Below are 13,495 nucleotides of genomic sequence, written 5' to 3'. Positions count from 1 at the left end.
GCGGATAAAGTGCCTGGAACTGCTGGAAGGCTGCATTTTCTGTGGCGATAACTGTTCTTGAGGACCTTGCTTGCCGCCCAAAGTACTTCTACGTGACTGCATTGACCATTACCGGTTTTCTATTAAAAACGTTTGACGTGTCCATTTCCTTGAATTTGCTAAGACTTGTTCCCAGTGGAGTGAAAATCCTGTGATTTAATATTTCTTGTAAAATCCATAACTCTGGAACCCTACAATGGATCATTTTCGTTCTAGTGTCTAAAGTCTTATGAAAATACAGTCTATTGTTATGAATTGGTGTCAGATTTGAGTGTTGTGTCGATTTCTTCTTCAATTGTGTTGGTGCTGTTTAAATGCTTTACACTAGTTCCTCTGTGTAGCCCTTGCTGCTCAGTGCCACAGCTACCCAGGGTTGAGCTGAGGGTTTCACAGACGAAACCCAAGGGCCCTCAAGGGGTTGGTAAGTGTATTACATGGTGAGGTTTCACAACCACACCATATGATATAATACACCCAATTTCCTCACACCAAAGTGCTGCAGCTTTGTTTCAAGCCATAGTTGTGTCATGGTTGGTAACGTCTATGTTCAAAGTACAACCAGCACAGGCATCTATGGGTGTTGTGTGTGAGGGCAGATGGGGTGCTCCAGTTTTGTCGCTCCAGAAAGGCATGACTGCACATCAGGATACTAGGAAAGTGTTTTATTAAAGCCTACAAGTTGACTAGGCCACATGCAGGTCTTGGACACAAAACTCCTGAAGTCTGAATTGCTGCTGCTTGTTTGGAACCCATGTCGTGCATGAATTATCCCCATCACACATTCTGAGCTGTGAACATCTCTAAAAAAGGACCACAATACACATTGTTTTCTGGTGAAAGGGAAAACTATAGTGCCTGGTGGACGAGATGACAGATGTCTATGCTCTGCTGCTTTGGAGGCTGCAAGCACACCAGCATGCTGCTGGACTATGCAGGCTGTTGCTATGCTGTAGAAAACATTGCACCCTTGTCGACCTGCAACTCTCTTAGTGCTCAGTCTCTTTGCGTGAAATTCTAAGAATGGCACTGCAAGTGTATATGAGAGCGTACAAGGCCAGCATTGCTGTCTAGGCGTTCTCAGTCTCTGCCTTGAAATAAGAGAAAAGGGAAAATACTGCCCGTAACTGGCAGAGCCCTGACACACAGGGAGGAGCAGAGGAAAAACAGAGTGATATATCAATGAAAAGGTAGCAAAGAAGACCCCATGGATACCCAGTGGACTCCTGATGAGAGCACCACTAAATAGACTCCAGATGTGCACACTTCTACAGATGCCGGAGCGTTGGAATGGAGATAAAGGCAATGAGGGAGGGTGGTTTTATCATAGACTGCATTTAAGGTGCATCATGACCACCAGGATACCGGCACCAAGGGACGCAAGAATGGAATCAGAGGGTGATGATAGGTCAGTACGTGATACGTGGTAGGAGGTAGGACTCAGAGAACAATAAAATGCAGTGTTAGGAGCAGGGGAATAAATTAGCGAGATGTGATAGACTTTTGCAAATGCGGAAACAGAAATGGTCTCGGATAGCAAATTTTTTGTAGACTTAGGTCATGGGGATGCAGTGATAGGCTAGGACTCTGCAAGCTATTTGAATTTATATGTAAAAAAAACTATAATACAACAAAATAAGATTTCAAAAAAGTCAAGTGAGATAAGAAGAATATTTTACCACATCCCTGAATTGTTAATCTACACAAAGACATACCATTAACCTACCTCTAACATTTATTTCCAGAGCCTAACTTCGTACCTACACAATGTGTTTTCCGTTTTACAAAGGGGTACCTACTGAACGCCTCCTGTGGCACTTTCCTACTGCACCTGCCTTTTGCATCATCTCTTTAGTCATCATATAAGCCTTTCATTTATTTATCCTAACTATAACACAAACCCGCACACTTGACCCAAACCCCAATAGAAATTCTTACTCCAATCTGAACTAAAACACCTTCCCTTAATCCAATGCTAACACAGCCCAGTACTCTTAGCCCTCTCCTAATGCTTATTCTAACTCCTGACCTGTAGACATTCCCCTACATCATCCCTCACACCATCCCTTACGTTAGGACAGAAACCTATCCCTACCCCCATCCCTCATCCCTAACCCCAACACTAACAGTCTATAATCTATTTTTGTAGTCTAATTTTCTAATCTTTTTGTTACTTTACTTTATTGGGAGAAGCAGATACTGAATAGATCATTTATGACAAACTTTGAACCTGGGAAGGTCCAAGGGAGCAAAGTAATGGGTTGACCAAAGACTTGGGAAGTGCATTAATGACAAAGGTAAACCATGAGGAGCACTTGAGAGGGTTGATGTAGGGGCTATGATGAACATTAATGTATGCCCCCTGGCCACATGAAGCATATCACTGAGCAGACCCAGACCTTTAAGGACACATTAGTGGATTACGTAGGTCCTAGAACACAATACTGAAAGAACTTAGGCCGAAAGAAGTACAATACTGGCTAAGGCTAACAGTGAGAGCACATTATTGGGATGTTTAGGCCAGAAGAGTGCATACGAGTAGTTGGTTTTGCCTCTGAAGGAGCACAGAAATCTCTCCTGGTTTTCTTACCTGGGACTGAAGTTTCTGTTCGGCATCCTGAACCAGCTCTTGTAATCTCTCGTCATGCCTTCTTCGGTCTCTTTCTCTTCCTTCAGCTGTCTCGCGCAGCTCCAATCTCAGGGCTGACACTTCTCGCTGGTGTAGCTCCATAGCGGACTCTAACTCAGCACGCAGTCTTTCATTCTCTGCCCGCACATGGTCTCGCTCCTGGCTTAGCTTGCGCTCCAGTTGCTCTAGTTCAATTTTCGCCTGCAGCTGCAGTCGCCCTAACTCAGCCTGGTGGGCCATGGCTGCCTTATCAGCCTCCAGCATCTTCTGAATTTCAACGCTGGCCAGTTGCACCCGAACTCCCTTCAGCTCCTCCTGCAGCCGGCCAAGGACCTCTTCCCGCTCCTGCAGCCGTGCTTCCTGCAGGCTGGACAAAGCCTGAAGCCCAGTGCATTCAGCCTCCAGGCGGTGGATATCACGGATCTGCTGTGAGATGATCTCCGCCTGCTTGGAGATATCCACGGCATGCCTGTGTGATGCACGATCTTCTTCACGGCCACTGTCCAGGGACCTAGAGCACAGCACACAAACAAACAGTATTGTGCACGGAAGCACTAGAATAACAGAGTGCAACTGACCAGGTTGAACAATTTATTTTGGGCCGGCACAACCCAACCCCCTTCCTCCTGTAATGACACAGCAAGGGTGGTAGTTGGTCAGGAAAATGTGATATTGGCAGGGTTGTGTAAGGGTCCCAGTACTAGAATTGTAGGAAGTGCAGTGGGCCATGGCATTGGTGTATTGGTAGAGCTGTGCTAGGCCCTAGTACGGAATAACAGTAAGTGCAGCAGGTGTTGATTGGGGTGCATTGGTTGAGCTGTGTGTGGGTTTAAGAAATCTTTCTGTCCTGTGGTGCCTCAGAAAATTGTTGCCCATATCTGCACCATTTGATGACCTCCAGTGAACATCAGGGCCATGTGTGCTAATAAGACTCACAACAACCAATGGTCATTCCATGGCCAAAGGTTGTCATCAGTCCTGCTTCTTGTATGGCTAAAGCCATGAGGATGGCCTATGGGCAAAAACCAATCAATCAAGATGAATTTGTAAAGCACGGCTAATCACCCGACAGGGTATCACGGCTCTCTCATGTCCTGAAGGCTCATTTGAACAACCACGTATTGAGGGCCATTCGGAATTACAGAAGTGACGTGTAATCTGGAGTTGTGTGGTGAGGTTGCACAAAAAACAGGGGCAAAACAAGAAGAAGGCACACAAAAAACAGGGGGAAAATCAAGGAGAAGGCACAAAAAACGGGAGGAAAATCAAGGAGAAGGCAAACAAAAAATGGGGGAAAGGCAAGGAATAGGCACACAAAAAAAGAAGGGGAAAAGCAAGGAGAAAGCAGTGAAAATGAGGGATGAGCAAGGAGAAGGCACAAAAACAGGGGGAAAAGCAAGAAGACACAAAAAAACTGTGGAAAAAGCAAGAAGACAAAAAACTGTGGAAAAAGCAAGAAGACAAAAAACTGTGGAAAAAGCAAGGAGAAAGCAGCAAAAATGAGGGAAAAGCAAGGAGAAGGCACACAAAAACAGTGGAAAAAGCAAGAAGGAAGAAGGGAAAACAAGGGAAAAACGAGGAGAAGGCACACAAAAAACAGGGGGGAAAGCATGGAGAAAGCAGTGAAAACGAGTAAAAAGCAAGGAGAAGGCACACAAAATCCAGGCAAAAAGCAGGGAGAAAGTAGTAAAAACAAGAAAAAAGCAAGGAGAAGGCACGCGGAAAAGGCACGCAAAAAATGGGGGAAAAAGCAAGAAGTAACACACAAAAACAGGGGGGGGAGGGGGAGCAGGAGAAAGCAGTGAGAACCTGGGGAAAGCAAGGAGAAGTCACTCAGTAAATGGGGGGGGGGGAAGCAAGGAGAAGACAAGAGCAAGAGTGATGCAGCAGCATGGAGGGACCTGGGCCTGAAACCTGCTCAAAGGGGTCCATTGAGTAGATCCTGGGAGGCGGGAGAGGCGTTGGGGTTAGGCAGGAAGTAACGGTCGGCATGCGGGAGCAGCGATAAGGGAAAAAGAAAGGCGAAAGAAGTGAAAACGAGGGGAAAGCATCGAGAAGGCACTCAGAAAACCGGGGAAAAGGAAGGAGAAGGCTCAGAAAAACAGGGTAAAAAGCAAGGAGAAAGCAGTGTGAAGGAGGGAAAAGCAAAGAGAAGGCACAAAAAACAGGAGAAAAAGCAGAATGTGAAGGGAAGGAAAGCCAACTCAGGAGAGGCGCTGGGAGATTGGCTGAAGAACATGGGTCAAGTTCCCACTTGGTGGTGAAAGAGTTCAGTCCCTGATTAACTTAAAGAGGTACATCAATTGTAAGGTGAGGGATAAAAAGGTTGTCTCATAGGACAGATGGCCAAGAACGTGTATACAGCTTGAGAAGGGAAATCCTGAAGCAGGATGAGAAATGGGGCACGCTCTTGCCAGTGTTCTTCTGGTTCTGAAATGAAGATAACACACAGCACAAAGAAAGGGATAGCCTGGCCAGACCCTTATCCGTGGTCAATGTATGGCCCTCTGAGATTCCTTCCGCCATCCTGGCCATCTTTGAGAAGCATGGAGGTGATTCCCAGGGCACAAACAGATCTCAACCAACTGACGCTCCCATTGTGCTTTCCTCCCTCATTAAAGATCTAGAGTCCAGCTTCAAACAGGAGTTTACAAGTTACAGCGAGGGAGAAAAAAAAGCAGGAGGTGCCAACAAATCCAGGAAATTAGGGTACATCACAGGAGACGTGAGAGGGCTTAAGAAAGGTGCAGAACACAAGGATCGGAGGAGCAGCTGCTGCTTGATGGCAATGACTAGTACAGTGGGAGAAGGAGAGCCTCTACAGGGCTGGAGAATGCACCTCTCTGCTCACTCTGGGGCAGAGGCAGAATCGGCTGGGTATGGGATATAAAACCTGTGCAGCGGCACAGCCACCAGGCCTGGCTGTGTCAACCGCACAACTCAAACCATGGAGGAAGCCTCGAAAGCTGGAAAAGGTAGAGGATCTGTAAGCCACTCCCTGGACATGAAGTAATGTAAGACAAAAAAGTGGGGTCCAGAAAGAGATCCCTTTGGCTAACCCCAATCTCACGCTTGGATCGCGCTCAGCTATGCATGGGGTTGTCCTACTCTTTTTAATGTAAACACCTTAGTCACGGCAAGCTGATGTAATGGAGGGAGGGAGAAGGAGTCTGCCCCTGCTGGGCAAACACACTTTCCATAACATGACCATATTAATGACCCTCTTTCTGGAGCTGCCCCCCGCTATTATTCCTCAGTGGCGGCTCCCCCATTGGGGTGTTGGGGCGTCGCCCCACTGCTTTCTCGCCGTGCGAGAAGGCAGAAACATAAATGGTAATAACTACCATTTTATGTTTCTGCCTTCTCGCACGGCGAGAAAGCAGAAGTGCCTGATTGGGGGTGGGCGGTCCTGCTCGAGGGCGGGGGGAGTGGCTTGCTCACCGTTGTGGGTACTGACTGTTTGGTCAGCCCTGGGGCTGACCAAACTGTCAATACCCACAACAGTGGGCAAGCCACTCCCCCCCCCTGCTCTCGAGCAGGACCGCACACTCTCCCATTTTCTCTATGTAGGATAGAGAAAATGGCCTGGGTGGGGCGCGCTCCCCTGCGCCTCAGCGTTGTGATTGGCGGAGGGGAGCGAGAGAGGCTGCCTTCCATGATGACGCTGCAGGTCAAAATTGGAAAATGGTGGACGGCGGGAGCGGGAGTCGTACTCAGTAAGTTTTATATAATATGTTTCTTTAATTTTTGTTTAATTAAACCCCTCCCGCCTCCCCCCATACCCCGCGACGACCCCATTTCCACCCCCCTCCCACCCGCCCGTCATGCCAGCCGCGACTGTTCCTAATGTTTCTGATACCTTGGGGAGATGCTGGCGACCCAGAATTACAAGCTGCCCCGCCTTCACCCAGCCAACTCAAACTGTAATTTATTAGCAAGATAACGGCATTCCCAAAGAAAAGAGGTAAAATAAATTAAATATTACAAGCTGTCCTTCGGTTGCTGTGTCAGTCTCCAGGCTATTTTAAGTTCTGTGCTTTGTGCACTGTGTTCTTTTTGTGACTTATGGTCACGGATATATATTCAGCTGCACCTTCCTCCGTTTCTGCCAGTTCTCCTAAGTTAGGACTGTCTCACGTTTGAATAGCAAACGCTTCCTTTTCTTAACAATTCCCACCCAAGCCTTCATGTCCACAACCGGCTGCAAGCGTGCAGTATGAGATGCGGTGGATACGTGGTTCACTGGTACAGGAGATGGGCAGGCAGCATTAACTTATGCCACAGAAACGTAAATGCCCCGATTACTTACCGGTAATCTTCATTACTCCGAGTATAGTCTTCCTCGCCACATGACTAACACAGTGAGCTTCAGCTCCACAACAGAACCCTCGAAAGCAAAAAGTCAGCATCCCATGCCTCCCATCCCTTCCCAATATGGACGCCCCATTACACCAATGACCCCTATAAGAGGCGGGCCGGCCCAACCCATCAGCCTGAAACTACCAAGCACAACATGAAGCCGATAGCCAGACAGGGAGGGAGGGATGGGAACTCATGTGGCGAGGAAGACTATACTTGGAGTAATGAAGATTACCGGTAAGTAATCGGGGCATTACCTCCTCGTTAGTCTTCCTCGCCACATGACTAACACAGTGAGCACATACCAAAGCCAAACGGCTTCATGGAAACTCACAAGAAACCAACAGACCAGAAGGGAACGCCCACGAACGAGGGCCAAACCCAACAGGCCAGAACGAGCGGCAGGACCACCCAGGGGAGAGGCAACCACGAGCAGGAAGAACCAGCCCGGGACCGAAAGACACCGGGAAGGACAAAAACCCGGACCCCAGAGACATGAAGCGCCGGCAGGAACCATGCCGAAAGCAAAGGCCCAAATGGGACAGAGAAAAGCTCCGGACCAGACCGCACGGAGCCAAAGGCCACAGAAAACAGAGCCCAGAGATCAAGCCGGCCAATGGACATCCCGAAAGAGGGTAACAAAAAAAAAAAAACCCTTAAAAAAAAGGGAAACCGAACGAACAGAGGGCAACCCCACCACAGCGACCCAACAAAAAAGGCACAGCAGAAAGGAAGAAGCCGATCGACAAACACAGCAAACCCGCAAGGGAGAACACCACCCGCGAGAGAGCCGAAACCACAAGAGGAACGGGGCAGCGGAACCAGACGCAAGCAAACTGGCAAGTGCCGCAAGAAAGGAAAAGGGGCGCCGAAGAGAAACAGAAGGGTAAACAAACCCCAGTCACACAAAGGACCCCCCGGAAGGGACTGCGACCCCAAGGAGAGAACCCAGGCAGGAACAAGGGAACAAAACAGACCCAGGAAGGTGACAGAAACGACACCGAAGAGACCTGGCCACCAAGGGAACTCAACCAGGCCACCGCAGAAAGCGGAGAACCCACAAGACCACCCACGCACAGAAGGCAGGGAAAGGCCGCGCCACGGACCGAGCCCGCCCCACACAGGGACCAAGCGAGCCGCCGAAACGAGCACCCACCAAAGGCGAGAAGGGCAGAAGGGCAGGGCGATCCAGAAACTCCGGCAGAAGAAGGAATGAGAAGGCCGAAGAGCCAAAACCGGAGACCCAAAGGGAGCAAACAGCACCAAAGGGACCCAGAAGAACACCGTCACACAGGCAGCCACAAACAGGGGCGAACCCAGCAAACACCCGGGAGCACAAGGCAGGGTCAGCAAGGCAGGGGAAAACCCCAGAGCAACCAAGGAACGGCAAACAGAAGCCAGACTGGAAAATCACCCAGAGTGAAAACCACAGACCCAGCCCAGAACAAAAAAGCTCACGACAACCAATACGGGAATCGGAGAGCAGAACAGCATAAGTGCATCGTCAACCAACAAAACGGCCTACAATGCAACAACCACAAACGGATGAACGGCAGAGGGGACTCAACAGGAACAGCTTCTGCGACTAAGAAACCGAACCCAGGCCCCTGCAGGAGACGCAGTAGTCCATAGCAGCACCAAAACCTCCCAGCCGTACCAGGATAGAAGCGGGAAGAGGCCGGGCAAACCGAACCAAGGAAGGACCAGAGGCACCGAGACCAACCGAAAGGAGAAAAAAACAGCCAGGCAACAAGACTGCAAGGAACGTCACACGAAAACGCGTGGAAACCGAGTGCAGGGGACACGTGAAAGGCACCGAAACGTACCAGGCGGAGTACACCAGCCGCCGAAGTGAGTACCCAAAACACCATACGAGGAAGGCCCCATTAAAGAAGAGTTTGAAATGTTGCCAACTTATGACACATTGACAGCGTTTGCGGGACTCGAACCCATGTCCCGTGAGAGCCTTGATAACCAGAGGCACAAGACTTACCATGGAGCTACAGCTCCCGGCACCAAGTCAGACAACCTCATAAGAGAACGACAGTGTGCCAACTCATGACACATAGACAGCATGTGCGTGCCACGAACCCCTGTCCTGCGAGAACCCAAACAACCACAGGCACAAGACAAACCACTGAGCCATAGCACCTGGTCCAACAGAAAAAGGGGGGCAAGAACCAACCGCCGAGACAGGGAGCATGAAGAGGAGGGAGCGGCACAGCCGCAGACCCGAACACGACAGGGAGAGTCCAAAAAGGACCCCAAAACCCACAGCACCCGGAAGACCCAGGCAGGCCCCCAACCGGGAACAAACCAGGCCCGACCCTGCACAACCGCAGAAAGCAGACCAGGCCATGCGAAACCAGGGCGGAAAGGTACGAAAGAACCGAGGGTACAGAGCGGATACCACCGGCAAGCCGAAAGCCAACCGAGCCCCGTGCCCCAAACAGACAGAGGGGGCCGAGAAACCCACACGCACCTAGGCGCAACAGCCGGAAAAACCCAGAAGCCCACAGCCGCCCCCACAGAGAGGGGCAGCCAAACGCCAAAACCCAAACCCCAGAGCCCGCTATAGCAGGGCAGGACCGCAACGGCCAGAAGGAGGAGGAACCAGCAAAAGAACCCGACATAGCAGGGCCCCCACCCGGGATCCCTGAACCAACCGGGGCAGAGCAGTAGAAGTGGGAAGAGAGGGAATGCAACACATCGCCAGCGTGCAGGAAGGACGACAGCGAAGCAAAAAGACAAATCGCCTACAACCTCCACCGCCCGCACCCGAAGGGAAGGCGGGCGGCGCATCCCACCCCCACATAGCCACAGCGACAGAGACAGATCCAGAGGAGAAACAGAGGCGCCCGAAGCGGACGCAACAGAACACCAAGCCACCAGGCCAACGGCACACAACAACGCACCCAACGGGGCGACAAGTCCCGCATGGCACAGTAGCCAAGAGAGGGAAAAACAGAACCGGAAGAGGAAGAGGCAAGCACTCAGCCAGCACCCCCAACCACCAGGACAGAACACGCATACCGGAAAAGTGAAGCAAAGCCTCAAAGCAGAGAATCGAAATACTGCCAACCCATGAAACTGTGACAGCGATATGCAGGACTCGAACCCAAGTCCTGAGATAGCCTCGATAACCAGAGGCACAAAACCAACCAAAGAGCCAAAGGTCCTGGTTCATGGAATCCGAGAAGCCCCAGAAGCAGGACAAAACAACTGCATACATGGAACGCTTCACGAACTTGCGTGTCATCCTAGAGCAGGGGCCATGCAAATCTTCCCTGTATCGATCCAAATATAGTATATCTGCTGCCGAAGCGAGCACTTTTCACAGCCCCGGCATGGGTGTTCAGTCATACCCTGCCCCTTCACCAGCCACAGAAGGAACACAAAAAAGTGAGACGACCGGCGTCTCAGAGCAGCAGGAGCGGACAGCGTACATCAAACACCACCACAAAAGAAGAGCCAGAAAGAGTAGCCAACATATGACACTCAGACAGCGAGTGCGGGAATCGAACCCCTGGCCTGCGAGAGCCCCAAAACCAGAGGCACAGCGCAAGAAAGGCAGCAAACGCACGACAACACAGAACATTACGCATGTGCAGTGACCGAGTAGGACACCAGAGGCACCGAGGCCTCACAGAACCTGCGTATTCGGAAAGCGCACGTTCACCACTACAGGAATGCTGGCGCTGAATAACAGATGTTTAGGTGATACCCAACTCAAAGGTACTCATTTCATCGACCCTAGACAGAAGAAAGGACCGAGCGGACCCGCCGGGAACTGAACCCGTGACCCGTGACCAAGACCAAGGAGGGATGCAAGCGAGGACGGAGTGGGGAGGAGGGACCTGGCAACGAGCGCCGCGCAAAAGCCGCCAAAACAGCGGGCTGAATCAAGTCCAGAAAGGACTGCAGGGCAATCGCGTCAGGAGGAGCCTGGGAGGGCAGGACATCACCATCACGGACATCCCCACCATCCAGTACGCCCAGACCGCACGGAGCAAGCTAAGACACACCAGGAATAGCGAGACAATACGAAAGAAAACCCTCGGCGCCCAAAAAGGCAAGGAAGGCGGGAGAAACACCCGGCGGGACACGCCCCCAACGAAGCCCCGTCCCCGGGACAACGAGCCGGCCCACAGCCGCGAGGATCAACAGCGCGCAGCCAGCAACGCCCCCGACCCCGGAGCGCTCCCATGCCGGAAGAGTGTACCTGGACGCAGGTAAGCATGCGTCTCCCAAGGCCGCCCGGCGCATAACTCCTCGCGCCAGAGCCGCACAGAGGCCCACAGTCGGACCGAGCCCCGCAGAGCCGCCGCCACCCCCAACGCCACGAGGGGCAGGCGGGCAGGCGAATACGCGGCTCGGGCAGGAGTCGTCAACAGGGTCTGAGAAATGTAAAGCACCCGCCCGCAACTCTCGGAAGTCAAAGCTCCGTACAGCTGTCGCCCGCAGATACGAAAGGCGGGCGGCGAAGGGAATGCCACATACAAGGGAACCAGAAAGACCGGCCCCCACGCAAACCCCCCCCCCTTACCTGAAAACCCACGGCTCGCTAAGGCAGAGCCTCACCGGAACAAGCACAGCAACCGCCACACACACCGGGGGTAACAAGTAGGGGAATCAAAACAAGGTCCATGCCCCTAGGGTCCGCTAGAGCAGGACCTCCAACCCTGGACCCACGCACCTGCTACAGCAGGCACCACTCACCTGATGCGCTCTGGAGAGAGTGCAGAACAAAAAAACCAGGCTGATGGGTTGGGCCGGCCCGCCTCTTATAGGGGTCATAGGTGTAATGGGGCGGCCATATTGGGAAGGGATGGGAGGCATGGGATGCTGACTTTTTGCTTTGGAGGGTTCTGTTGTGGAGCTCAAGCTCACTGTGTTAGTCATGTGGCGAGGAAGACTAACGAGGAGGTAATGTGCGTCTGAATAAACAAGCATCTGGTGCACAATGCAGAACCGGGGCTAGGCCTCTGCTGCTGCTTGTAGACGAAGCAACCATTGCAGTCAGGTCTGACCAAGCAGCTCCCAGCCTCTTCGTGGGGTGGAAAACCACTGAGGAAGCAATCTTCTGTGTGTGAACCCCGCAGTCTCTGCACATGAGGTGCCTGCCCTCACAGTGTAACCCGAGGCTCCGGGGCAGACAGCTGTGAAGGTACCGCAGTCTGATGTGTTGTGTGTCTGCTTCGCAGCGCTGGAAGCAGCAGGAAGGTAAGGTTCGAGCACTGCTAGTGCAGGTGTCAGTGCTTGATTCAACTAGAGATTTTAGGGTTTTAATAAGTAGACAGGCAGGGCTGGCCTTCTTAAGGAGGGTTGTCTGAGCAGCTTTCTGTAGTTTTTAACTAACTGGGGAGGACAGGCGCCGAGAGCCCCGTAACTACCATGTTTATGATATTTGGTCCAGGTTCCCAATGAGAGAGAGGGCGCAGGAATGTAAACTATGGCCATGTCTGAACTGGGGTGGCAGAGTGGGCTAAAGAACGGTGATGGATCAAACCCAGATCTGTTGACTGGGTGTGAGTGTTTGATTGGTTCTGATGCTCCGTCCATCACCACCCCCTTTTGTACCAGAATGTAAACTAGCAACAGCCCATGAGGGTGCGAGTCCAGCCGGAGGACTGAGGCCTACTCCAGATTGGAAGCCCCGGCAGGCCCGAGGAACACCTGGGCAGGATCGCATGAGGGAGCAAGTCCAGAGGAACACCTGGACAGGACCACATGATGGAGCGAGTCCAGTCAGAGGACTGAGGCCTACTCCAGATCCGAAGCCCCGGCGGGACCGAAGAACACCTGGGCAGGACAGTGTGATGGAGCGAGCCCAGCCAGAGGGCTGAGGCCTACTCCAGATCCGAAGCCCTGGCGGGGCCGAGGAACACTTGGGCAGGATCATGTGATGGAGAGAGTCCAGCCAGAGGGCTGAGTGCTAATCCAGATCTGAAGCCCCGGCAGGCCCGAGGAACACCTGGGAGGACCATGTGAAGGAGCGAGTCCAGCCAGAGGACTGAGGCGTACTCCAGATCTGAAGCCCCAGCGGGAGCGAAGAACACCTAGGCAGGATCTCGTGATGGAGCGAGTCCAGCCAGAGGACTGAGGCCTACTCCAGATCCAATGCTCCCGCGGGACCAAAGAACACCTGGGCAGGAATACGTTATGGAGCAAGCCCAGCCAGAGGGCGGAGGCCTACTCCAGATCCAAAGCCCCGGCGGGACTGAGGAACATCTGGACACGATCACACGATGAAGCAAGCCCAGCCAGAATGCGGAGGCCTACTCCAGATCTGAAAACCCAGCAGGACTGAAGAACACCTGGGAGGACCATGTGATGGAGCGAGCCCAGCCAGAGGGCTGAGGCCTACTCCAGATCCGAAGCCCCGGAGGGACTGAAGAACACCTGGACTGGATAGCGTGATGGAGCGAGTCTAGCCAGAGGACTGAGGCCTCCGCTAGATCCAAAGCCCTG

General features: G+C 52.2%; 1 protein-coding gene and 1 non-coding gene across 5 annotated transcripts in view; both read right to left on the bottom strand.

Moving 5' to 3' along the window:
• Positions 1 to 13,495, bottom strand: part of LOC146769601 (coiled-coil alpha-helical rod protein 1-like) — a 184,613-nt gene that overhangs the window by 125,151 nt on the left and 45,967 nt on the right. For all 4 annotated transcript variants that reach the window (XM_085640485.1, XM_085640487.1, XM_085640488.1 and 1 more), the window contains exon 4: positions 2,627 to 3,176. In XM_085640485.1, the coding sequence (XP_085496611.1) occupies positions 2,627 to 3,176 (550 nt within the window). The remainder of the gene's footprint in view (positions 1 to 2,626; positions 3,177 to 13,495) is intronic.
• On the bottom strand, positions 10,249 to 10,355 carry LOC146769602 (U6 spliceosomal RNA). Its single transcript, XR_014976125.1, has one exon. It is a non-coding gene; the product is annotated as a U6 spliceosomal RNA (small nuclear RNA).

Source organism: Triturus cristatus, unplaced genomic scaffold, assembly GCF_964204655.1.
Source record: "Triturus cristatus unplaced genomic scaffold, aTriCri1.1 SCAFFOLD_446, whole genome shotgun sequence".
Classification (NCBI taxonomy): domain Eukaryota; kingdom Metazoa; phylum Chordata; class Amphibia; order Caudata; family Salamandridae; genus Triturus; species Triturus cristatus.
This window is presented reverse-complemented; position numbering and strand designations above follow the sequence as displayed.